This window comes from Dendropsophus ebraccatus, chromosome 1 (genome assembly GCF_027789765.1).
Source record: "Dendropsophus ebraccatus isolate aDenEbr1 chromosome 1, aDenEbr1.pat, whole genome shotgun sequence".
Lineage (NCBI taxonomy): Eukaryota > Metazoa > Chordata > Amphibia > Anura > Hylidae > Dendropsophus > Dendropsophus ebraccatus.
Window position 1 is genome coordinate 92,750,549 of NC_091454.1, and position 12,837 is coordinate 92,763,385.

The following is a 12,837-nucleotide window of genomic DNA, read 5'->3' on the forward strand; positions in this document are numbered from 1 at the left end:
AATAATCAAATGCATGTTACTTGAGTCAAGTATTTTCCAATGTTTGAGTGCTCAATTTAAGTAAAGAACCCATCAAAAGTCAATGGGAGACTCAGAAAGTGATGGAAACACCTTAGAAATGGAACTGGCACAGCAGGGGGAATATGCCTGGATGCATCAAAGACTCACAGGTCCCTGAATTATGCCACCTTTACAGACTAACAATATTATGTACCCACCCCAAGATAAAAATTAGGAAACAATCTTTTCTGTACATTTACTTGTAGACCCTTTAAAAGCTGGCCCATCTCTCACCTTAGATCCCATCACCCCTGACAATCATAGATGGGCCATTCCATCCAAACTGAACCTTTTCGTAACAACCGTAACACCTAGTTAAAGTTTTTTTTAACAGCTAATTAAAAAAGTGCTATTTAACCACAATGTATAATGTATATTTATAACTTTAGTGTTTAAATTGCAGTTTTACTAGGTTTAATTAGGTGTTACGGGTGTTACGAAAAGGTTCAGTTTGGATGGAATGGCCCACAGGCCATAGAGGAGAGGGGAATCAAACAACACCCACAGTAACTGTCCTTGCGTAATTTTGAAGGATGGACTCATCGACTCATCTAGCTAATGCAAAGGCTCCCAAAAATTTTAACCCCTTCCCGTAAGCAATCTGTATATATACGTTCTTACTGCACATACCCCATGCAATAGGAATATATATATGTTACACCTACATAAGAACATCAAACCTTTACCAAGTACTACAATACGAGATTTTTTACAATTAAATATAACCCCTACAAGAAAATCCCCAGAAAAAATTAATTGTCCACAACAATCATATGAAAGATTCATGAATTTTATTTCAGCACAAAACCAGTTCCCCCATAAAAACACATACACTAAAGACATTTAAAACCATCTTAATCAGGAGTCAGGAACATCTAGAAACAATGAGGTAGATTTCACACACAGAAGATAATTATGGGCAATGGGAATTAGTAGATGTTAATGGGAGTTAAAAAAACAAGTCCAAATCTATAGTATAATACTAACAGAGAACTATCCAAACACCATGTGGTAAGGGGACAAAAGCAGTGTGGAGGGTGGAGGAGTGGAGTCAGGACGCATGGCCACTGGGTCGGTATTTTGAGGTGTTTGAGCCTTATTGGCGTCTGAAGTATCCCATGCAATTTATTTATTAAGGGGCTAGTGCAATACTGCACATGTTATTTGTTGGCCGATAAGGGCTTGTGCAATATAGGTAATTCACTGATTTACGTGCAATATAATTAGGCTGGGTTCACACTACGTAAGTTTCCGGCCGTAGCGCTTTCCGTGAATAAGCGGCCGGAAACTTACGTAGTTTGCGTACAATGTAAAGTATACGATCTACGGCCACACAGTTCACACTACGTACGAACTTACGCCCGGATCGTATGCGGCGCCGTAAAAAATGAACCAGACCATTGTTTCGGGACGGAAATGCCGTAACTTACGCGCGTAGCGTTACATGTGGTCCCGTACGTAGTGGTGATTTCTTCATTTTGAAAGCTTTTTGTGCCGATCCAAAAGGTTCTGTGGGGTGTCCGGGGCTAGGCGAAGATTTCCAAGTAAAAGACCGCTGTCAGATCGCTACGAAGAGCGCTCAGGAAGCGTAAGTACACTACGGGCGTAAGTTTGCGGTCCGTACGTATCCGGCCGCAACTTGCGTAAAGTCCCAGCTGGAGTTTCATACGTATATGTCCGGCCGCAGAAAATATGCGGCCGGACATATACGTAGTGTGAACATAGCCTTAATGTGCAAAGAGACTGCTTTTGTCCCCTTACCACATGGTGTTTGGATAGTTCTCTGTTAGTATTATACTATAGATTTGGACTTGTTTTTTTAACTCCCATTAAGATCTATTAATTCCCATTGCCCATAATTATCTTCTGTGTGTGAAATCTATCTCATTGTTTCTAGATGTTCCTGACTCCTGATTTAGATGGTTTTAAATGTCTTTAGTGTATGTGTTTTTATGGGGGGAACTGGTTTTGTGCTGAAATAAAATTCAGGAATCTTTCAATTGATTGTTGTGGATAATTAATTTTTTCTGGGGATTTTCTTGTAGGGGTTATTTATATATATGTTCCTACACTGACGGGGGCTTTCTGATGTGAGTGAGATTGCTGCAGTGAGAGCGATCCCGCTCACATCAGTGCCCGGAGCCGGAGTTAGAGTCAGTTGCGATCTGCAGCTGACTCTCATCCTCTTAAATGCGTGATCTACAGTGATCGCGGCATTCAAGGTGCTCAGTGACAGATCAAGCATCTGTCACTGAGTGATCGGGACCCCCGCAGCCATGCTGCAGGGGTCCCAATCGCATGTGCCTACAGGCGGGGGTAAGTTCCTTACCTTCGTCCTTTCGGATCGGCGATCTATGTCTAGAGCCTGCTCTCAGGCAGCCTCTATACATAGATCACTGATAACACTGATCTATGCTATGCTATGGCATAGCATAGATCAGTATATGCAATCTAATGATTGCATATTTTACATTAAATAAAAGTGTAAAAAAAAGGTGGAATTAAAAATGTTTTTAAAAGTATAAAAAAAAACCATATAACACCCCCCCAATAAAAGTGTAAAAGACCCCCTTGTCCATTATAAAAAAAAAAAATATATATATATATATATAAACATATATATCGTAGCGTGAGGAATTATTAAATCTATCTATTAAAATATAACATTATTGTTCTCGCATGGTGAACAGTGTAAATGGGGGGGGGGGGGGGGAATGCACCAGGACTGCTGATTTTATTAAATTATTTATCACAAAAAAAATAATAAAAGCAATCAAAATTTTTCTATTACACTGATATGATATTATTGAAAACTAGAGATTATGACGCAAAAAATGACACCCCAACCAGCCCTGTAGATGGAAAAATTAAAGCGCTATGGCTCTTAGAAGGTGGGGAAGAAAATTGCATTAATCTGACCTGGACTTTATGCATCAAAGGCCTCTGTCTTGTAGGGGTTAAAGGAAAGAGGCAATATCATGCACCTTTCCTTACACGTAAAGTAGGGCCTCATGTACATGCTGTAAAAATTCTGTTCGAGAGCCTAGTGGGGACTTTCCTTACAATTGTGGGTGAGAGCCTGGTGGTGACCCCTGAAAAATTTTGCTTAATACCTCATTGGCGACATTTCTTCTATTTGTGGGCAAGAGCCTAGTGTTGATCCACATAATGAAATTTTAATTGAAAACAGAAATAGAAAACAATTTCGTAAAGCTCTGAATCATAAGAAATTTGATATTGAATTTGAATTGAAAAATTGAGGTTGAGTCTGGAATGACCCTCTTACAAATTTTTTAATGTAATGACGAATAAATAACAATAGAGTCTAAGAGGGCCTGGAATATTAAATGTGCACACTTAGACCAGGTTGACACTACGTAAAAAACATGGCCGTATTTCATAACACCGGCGGTAATTGCGCAAACAACGGCCGTTATTTTACAAATAACGACCGCTATTTGCACAATTACAGACGGTGTTATAAAATGTGGCCGTGTTTTTTTACGTAGTGGGAACAAAGCCTTAATCTGTTAAGTATTTATCTATGAGAGGGCAGGTGTAGTAGCTCTGGCATACTCGGGTACATTTATGAAACTGCTGAACCACCAAGTTAAAAACATGGCATGTGTTGGAGTTGTAGGTGGAGGAGGGGTCAGTCCTGCAGTACAGGGCAAGAGCACTTCAACATATACCCATGTCTGAGATGCTTTTCATCTGCATGGTAAGCAACAGGTGCAAAAATTATCACTCCCAGCTCGGTGGAGCAGTGACGATAAATATCAATACAGTATTCTTAGGAGGCCATGGAATTTCAATGAGGATACTGTCAATCTTTTAATTAACATCTTTCATTGGGCAAGTCTGTCTGCTCTGGCAAACCAGGGTATGGCTATGTTTACACTGCACACTCTTGTTTAACTTCTGGCCACCGGGCTGCATTTAGCCTGATTGAGCTGCGGCCTGATTGAGCTGTCAGACTGCTCAGCCAATCACTGGCCGGGATCGCCGCAGCCAGTGATTGGCTGAGCAGTCTGACAGCTCAGTCAGGCCGCTCCAGAGTTGATGCTGCGCCACGGGACCCGGAGAGGAAGACAGAGCGGAGGAGAAGCCCTGCTAGGTAATGTATGCTGCAAGGGCTTCAAGGACATCGGTAACTATGTCCCTGCATCCCTCGTTAAACGATCATCGGGCCGTGGAATCGGCATAGTAAATGAGCTGATCTAGGAGCTCGGAGCTCATTTACACTGTTGATCGGGCCGTTGAATAGGGCCCCTAGGCTTTTAAACACCTAGGTAACCTGATGCAGCTGGGCCAATCACTACCAGCAGCCAACATAGCTACATAGCAGTATCTCCCAGCTCCTTCCCCGCATGTTTATTGACTAATTAAAGCCACCAAACATGTTTAAGTATCAAGTACTTCTGTGTAACCTGATACTCAAGTGTGAATAGTGAGCTCGAACAAGCATGTTCGCTCATCTTTAGTTATCATATTATAAGGATTTAGGTATTTAAAAAGTTACCACACCACATGTTAAATGTGCAGAAATAGAACGGTTCTTCCCATGAGAAACCATAGCACAGAATGTACGATATTGCTTTGTTTCAACTATTCTTTAAAGAACATACTTTTATGTAAATGTGTATTTTTGCAGAATAAAGCTTGCATGTTGGCTTATGAATAGAACAGCTCAGTGTAATTATTCTCCACATTGACAGCATTATTTATGAGTTCTGTATGAATAATTGATAATAATTTAAATAACAATACTTTTTCAGCATTTTATGATAGTATTTAAGTTAAAATTAGAGTGTTTAAAAGTATGCAGAAAAGTACAAGGATATTTAGCAGTGCACAGCAGCAATAGATCTGCAGTATTAATTGTCGGTAGGGAAAATAACTTAAGCAAGGTTTATTTCATGCAGCAGCTTAGCTCTATATAAATAACATGTACAGAGGAAATATCAGAAGAGCGGCGCAGCAGTTTTATATTCTGACAAGTATTATTTTTATGCATTAGGAGAAGAAAAAACCTCAATAATAAATTTCCCTTTTTGAGTGTTCCAGCACACCCTACCTGCATATAAAATTGACATCCATTTTGCTAATACAGTGCAGTATCATATCTTTTGCAAACACATGCAAGTAATTCCTTTGAAATATTTTCTTGACTTTAACATTTCATAAATCTTTTTTGCAGCTATGGAAAAAAACATTTTATTACAATACAGTGTAGGGATAAATCCTTTTTGGTTAAAAAAGAACTGCGATCTTATCTTCCACTAACATTAGAGTTTTAACATGCTTGTTTTTCCAACTGCAACTGCTACTACATGAAATTACAAGTCTTCTTAACTGGTAGTATGTTTTTTTTTTCTTGTTTCAGGTGAGATTATATGCCCGACCAGATGCAATAAGAAGAGGATCTGGTGACTATGCCCTTAATATAACAAAAAGGCTATTGGAATTCTATGAAGATTACTTCAAGGTTCCATATTCTTTGCCAAAATTAGGTAAGGGAAACAAGTTTATATTCTGTGAGCTTTTATTTCCAATTATATAACATATTGGCCCATATTTATCAAGGTGCCTGAAATCCACACCATGTGTTTTTTCACTATAGCAACCAATTACAGCCCAGGTGCTATTTTACCAAAGCTTATTAATATATGAAACAGGAGCTGTGATTGGTTGATGTGAGTTTTGGCAACTTGATAAATCGAGGAAGGGGGGGGGGGATTTGGGGGGGGGGGGGGGGGAATTGGTCAGGTCTGGTGTGGCGGTGGTAAATAAGACGCCTAATGCTATTACCTACCAATCCTGTGGTGAGAATGCAGACTGCTCTAACCATTGATCCAATGTGGAAATTTGTTTATGTTTTAAGCAGTTAAAAATGATGAAAAACGCGATTCAGACAATGTTTCTACACGTAGAGAAATACATGTGGCTGCAACCACCCTCCCCCACACTCCCCAAGATGGGGCGTCTTCAGGTTTAATGCCTAGGGCAGCAGCAGCTGTTAATACGGCTCTGGGTGTATACCCCCACTTTCATCAAATCAGAAGGACAAGCTACTGTTGTTATTTTGAGTACCTTATATTTAAGAATTAAGAGTAATGTAAAAAAAGAAAATCCAGTACATGGGTATATTTTACCCCTGCCAGATGAAATTTACTTGGTATGTCATTTGACATGGTAGAGACTTAGTGGCTAGCAGTACCTGAAACAGCTATATAACCTCAGAGTTAATATTCCATATTTTTGCCTTTGGGTGGTTTTGGTGGATGTATAAGGTGTATGAGTGGTTTGTGAATGGGCATTTGTAGCCGGTCAATCTTGTTTTTTCTCTAATCAAGTTGTTGTTAAGGTTATTGTAGACTTAGGTAGACAGACACATTTATCTCCTGCTACTTCCTTAGTTAATCCATAGTGTATTAGTCGAGATGTGAACTGAACCACACTCTAGTCTGTTGTGGACTTCTTTGAATTGTGCACCACTATTATTGCTTTCCCTGTGATGTCTTTTTGGTCTCCCTGACTCTTGGGCTCTTCGGCCTTGGCAATGTTTGAAGTGTTTTATTGTGTTTGTTAAACTGCAAAAAATGAAAACCTATAAAATGTGAAATTTCGCTCTTGTTCCCAAGGTTCAAAAGACTCACATTCTTGAAACTGGCAAAATGGCTATTGCTTTCTCTTTGCATAAGGTGAAAAAGGAAGTGAGAAAAAACTGCTCTATAGATATATTTGGCTCACAGAAAGATTATCGGTACCTAAACCTCCTCACGCTTTTATATGAAAAACTGCAGCTAAAACTGTCACTGCACCTTACTACTTTAGTACTGTATCTTTTTGGTAGAACATTCATATCTGATTGGAATTGATCTCTAATGGAATGACAGGAACAGAATTCATAAATAATCTCACTCAGCAGGCAACCTTTTCTCAGTTGAAGCTCTCTAGATTGACAGGAAAACCTAATTTCTCATGTCCCTGTCACTGCCATTACTGTACTTAAGTAAATATAAATGCAATGCAGGTATGACTGTGCAATGAGTGTAGTTCTTTTAAAAATGTTTAAGTATATTATACCATAACTTGTGTAAGAAGAGTAGAGGAATCTATATAGCTGTCTTTGAAGCCAATTAAAAAAAAATATATAATTAGATTTTTAGAAAATTGATGGATCGTTTTGAGCTTACATTATTTTTAACCCCTTCGCGTCAGTAACATGTATATATACATTCCTATTGCACATACCTCGTGCAGTAGGAATGTATATATACGTTCCTGACTTCAAGGGGGTTTGTGATGAGAACGGGATTGCTGCAGAGATAGCGATCCCGCTCTCATCTGAGTCCAGCACAGGAGGTAATGAGAATCAGCTGCGATCCCGCAGCCGACCCTCATTAACCCCTTAGTGACCGCCGATACGGCGGTCACAAACGGGCCGGTGCTGGCGCTGCATTTCATCTCCTCCCACCGTAAATCCACGGTGGAAGGAGATGAAATAAGTAAAATCAGACCCCAGATCAGCTCCCTAGTGCCCCAGTAACTAACCCCCCCTCCCCGCGGCGGCCATCAGAACCAATATGGCAGCCGCCATCACTGTAAACAGACATAGTCTGTTTACAGTGATCAAAAAGTAAAAATGAATGAAGGCCCCATGCTCTCCGCCACCGGAGATAGCGGAGACCATGGGGCAGTGATTGGGGACCCCCCTGTGGGGTCCCTGTACAAGCAATCAGCGGGCCCCACTTGTACCATGTGCTGCCGGCACTTTTTATCCCCTGTCACCATAAATGATTGGTGACAGGGGATAAAAAGTGATACTGTGCCCCCCCCCCCCCCAGTCACCCCCGTTCCCCAGTCACCCCCCCTTCCCCATATACTCACCGGATCCAGGGAAGTCCTTCCTCTTTGGCGTCCTGGCTGGTTCTGAAGTGCGCATGCACGTCAGAAGCAGCCATCTCTGAAAATTTAAAGTGACAGAGACCAATTTGGTCTCTGTCACTGAACTATGATTACTGTGATAGAAAATATCACAGTTATCATAATAATACAGTGAAATAGAATGTATAAAGTACAAAAAGTGACAAACATAAAAAAAATAAAACACACACTTTTTATTATAGTAATAATTGCAGTTTACTCCCAAACTACCCCTAACCCCCCCCAGATTACCTGTAACCGCCCCAGGTTGCCCGTAACCATCCCAGGTTGTCCATAATCACGACAGATTGCACGTTACCACCGCACGTTGCCCGTAACCACCGCACGTTGCCCGTAACCACCGCAAGTTGCCAGTGACCCCCTCCAGATTGTCCGTAATCACCCCAGATTGCCTGTAACCACCCCAAATTACATGTACCCACCCCAAATTACCTATAAGCACTTTAGTCTATCCGTAACAATCTTAGATTGTCTGTAACCCCACCAGGTTGCCTGTAACCACTGCAGGTTACGCATAACCACCCCAGGTTGCCCGTAATCATGCCAGATTACATGTAACCTCCCAGATTGTACGCAACCACCGCACGTTACCTCTGACCACCGCACGTCGCCTCTTACCACCGCACGTCGCCTCTGACCGCTGCACGTCGCCTCTGACCACCGCACCTTGCCTCTGGCCACCGTACCTTGCCTCTGACCACTGCACATTGCCTCTCACCACCCCAAATTGCCATTGACCCCCTCCAGATTGCCCATAACCACACCAGATTACAGGTACCCACCTCAGATTACCTATTAGCACTTCAGTTTATCCGTAACAAGCCCAGATTGTCTGTAACCACCCCAGATTGTCTGTAACCACCCCAGATTGTCCGTAACCATCCCAGATTGTCCGTAACCATCCCAGATTGTCCGTAACCACCCCACGTTGCCCGTAACCACCCCATGTTTCCTGTAACTACAGCATGTATCCTGTAACCACCCTAGATTGTCTGTAACTACAGCAGGTTGTCCGTATCCACCCCACGTTGCCCGTAACCACCCCGCTTTGCCTGTAACCACCCCAGGTTGCCTGTAACCACCCCAGGTTGCTGTAACCACAGCAGGTTGCCCGTGACCACCCCATGTTGACCGTATCCACCCCAGATTACCCATAACCGCCCCATGTTGACCGTTTTCACCCCAGATTACCCATAACCACCCCAGGTTGCCCATAACCACCTCCAGATTACCCGGAACCACCCCAGACTGTCCGTAACCACCCCACATTACCAGTAATCTCTTTTTTTTATTATTATTTTAGTAACTGCGCTATTCTAATAACTATTACTAGCTGCGGTTTTGCTCCAGCAAATTGGCACTCCTTCCCTTCTGAGCCCCACTGTGTGCCCATACAGTGGTTTATGCCCACATATGGGGTACCGTTGTACTCAGGAGAACCTGCGTTACAGATTTTGGGGTACATTTTTTCTCCTGTTCCTTGTGAAATTTAGAAATTTCATACTAAACCAACATATTATTGGAAAAATTCGAGTTTTTTATTTTTACTGGCCAATTTTCAATACTTTCCTCTAATACCTGTGGGGTCAAAATGCTCATCCTACCCCAAGATGAATTCTTTGAGGGATGTCCTTTCCAAAATGGGGTGAATTTTTTGGGGGGGTTCTATTCTGTAGACACTACAGGGGCTCTGCAAACGCACCTGGCGCTCAGAAACTTCTTCAGAAAAATCTGCAGGGAAAATACTAATTGGTGCTCCTTCCCTTCTGAGCCCGGCTGTGTGCCCATACAGGGGTTTATGCCAACATATGGAGTACCATTCTACTCAGGAGAACCTGTGTTACAGATTTTGTGGTGAAATTTCTCTCCTGTTCCTTGTGAAATTGAGAAATTTCAAACTAAAAGAACATATTATTGGAAAAATTCAAGTTTTTCATTTTTACTGTCTAATTTTGAATACTTTCCTCTGACACCTGTGGGGTCAAAATGCTTATCCTACCCCAAGATGAATTTTTTGAGGGGTACACTTTCCAAAATGGGGTGACTTATGTTTTTTTTCCTCTCTGCTGACACTACAGGGGCTCTGCAAACGCACCTGGCGCTCGGAAACTTCTTCAGCAAAATCTGCATTGGAAAAGCTAATTGGTGCTCCTTCCCTTCTGAGCCTCGCTGTGTGCCCATACAGTGGTTTACGCCCACATATGGGGTACCGTAGTACTCAAGAGAACCTGCGTTACAAATGTTGGGGTGCTTTTTCTCTCATGTTCCTTTTGAAAATGAGAAACTTTAATCTAAATGTATATATTATTGGAAAATTTTAATTTTTAATATGGCTTAATGGTGAATACTTTCCTCCAGCCCCTGTAGGGTTAAAATGCTCATAATACCCCTAGATTAATTCTTTAAGGTGTGTAGTTTCCAAAATGGGGTCACTTATGGGTTTTTTTTAGTATACAAGCCTCCTAAATCAACTTTAAAAAAGAACTGCTCCCTAAAAAAATCAGTTTTGGAAACTTTCACGAAAATGTGGTAATTTTCTGATAAATTTCTAAGTCCTGTAAGACCCTAAAAAAGTAAAATATCTTTATGAAATGAAGCCAGAATAAAGAGGACATATCGGTAATGTGACTTAGTAACTAATTTATGTGATACAACTTTCTTTTTTTAGAAGCAGAGAATTTTAAAGTTCATAAAATGCTATTTTTTTAAATTTTTCATATTTTGATGTTTTTCACAAAAAACACACAAAGTAGTGACCAAATTTTGCCACTAATATAAAGTGCCATATGTGACGAAAAAACAATCTCAGAATCGCTAGCATACGTTAAAGCATCAGTGAGCTATAAGCGCATAAAGTAAGACAGGTCTGATTTTGAAAAATGAGCCTGGTCATTAAGGTGCAAATAGGCTTGGTTAATAGACATTTTCCTGCTATAAATATCCGGTTTTCTTTTTGACTGGAAGGAATTTGTATAATCTTACATCTATTACAAACCCCAAAGATTAAAAAAAAAAAAAAAAAAAGTTCATCACTCATTTTGAGACTTGTGGTGGATGTCTTTTCCAATGCCTAAAAAACAAGACCCTACTTTACAATTTTTTAGTAGATCCTTTTATCTATGCCTTTGCTCCCCAAATCTTGATTTTTAAAGGAGTTGTGCCATGAAGCACAGCTGGTGAAATCAAATGTGTACCACATACTCTACCGTTCAAAAGTTTGGGGTTACATTGAAATGTCCTTATTTTTGAAGGGAAAGCACTGTACTTTTCAATGAAGATAACTTTAAACTAGTCCTAACTTTAAACAAATACACTCTATACATTGCTAATGTGGTAAATGATTATTCTAGCTGCAAATGTCTGGTTTTTGGTGCAATATCTACATAGGTGTATAGAGGCCCATTTCCAGCAACTATCACTCCAGTGTTCTAATGGTACAATGTGTTTGCTCATTAGCTCAGAAGGCAAATTGATGATTAGAAAACCCTTGTGCAATCATGTTCACACATCTAAAAAACAGTTTAGCTTGTTACAGAAGCTACAAAACTGACCTTCCTTTGAGCAGATTGTGTTTCAGGAGCATCACATTTGTGGGGTCAATTAAACGCTCAAAATGGCCAGAAAAAGAGAACTTTCATCTGAAACTCGACAGTCTATTCTTGTTCTTAGAAATGAAGGCTATTCCATGCAGGAAATTGCTAAGAAATTGAAGATTTCCTACAACGGTGTGTACTACTCCCTTCAGAGGACAGCACAAACAGGCGCTAACCAGAGTAGAAAAAGAAGTGGGAGGCCGCATTGCACAACTAAGCAAGAAGATAAGCACATTAGAGTCTCTAGTTTGAAAAACAGATGCCTCACAGGTCCCCAACTGGCATCTTCATTAAATAGTACCCACAAAACACCAGTGTCAACATCTACAGTGAAGAGGCGGCTGTGGGATTTTGGGCTTCAGGGCAGAGTGGCAAAGAAAAAGCCATATCTGAGACTGGCCAATAAAAGAAAAAGATTAAGATGGGCAAAAGAACACAGACATTGGACAGAGGAAGACTGGAAAAAAGTGTTGTGGATGGATGAATCCAAGTTTGAGGTGTTTGGATCACAAAGAAGAACATTTGTGAGACGCAGAACAAATGAAAAGATGCTGGAAGAATGCCTGACGCCATCTGTTAAGCATGGTGGAGGTAATGTGATGGTCTGGGGTTGCTTTGGTGCTGGTAAGGTGGGAGATTTGTACAGGGTAAAAGGGATTCTGAATAAGGAAGGCTATCACTCAATTTTGCAACGCCATGCCATACCCAGTGGACAGCGATTGATTGTAGCCAATTTTATCCTACAACAGGACAATGACCCTAAACACACCTCTAATTTGTGCAAGAACTATTTACAGCAGAAGCAGGCAGCTGGTATTCTATCGGTAATGGAGTGGCCAGCGCAGTCACCAGATCTGAACCCCATTGAGCTTTTGTGGGAGCAGCTTGACCGTATGGTACGCCAGAAGTGCCCATCCAACCAATCCAACTTGTGGGAGCTGCTTCTAGAAGCGTAGGGTGAAATTTCTCCAGCTTACCTCAACAGATTAATAGCTAGAATGCCAAAGGTGTGCAATGCTGTAATTGCTGCAAAAGGAGGATTCTTTGACAAAAGCAAAGTTTGTTGTAAAAACAATGTTATTTCAAATACAAATCATTATTTCTAACCTTGTCAGTGTCTTGACTCTATTTTCTATTCATTTCACAACGTATGGTGGTGAATAAATGCGACTTTTCATGGAAAACACTAAATTGTTTGGGTGACCCCAAACTTTTGATCTGTAGTGTACATTTA

General features: G+C 40.9%; 1 protein-coding gene across 1 annotated transcript in view; it reads left to right on the forward strand.

Annotated features, from left to right (window-relative positions):
• TRHDE (thyrotropin releasing hormone degrading enzyme) overlaps positions 1-12,837 on the forward strand; it is a 469,889-nt gene that overhangs the window by 172,923 nt on the left and 284,129 nt on the right. Inside the window, exon 3 of the mRNA XM_069957471.1 lies at positions 5,447-5,573. Coding sequence (XP_069813572.1) covers positions 5,447-5,573 — 127 coding nt within the window. The remainder of the gene's footprint in view (positions 1-5,446; positions 5,574-12,837) is intronic.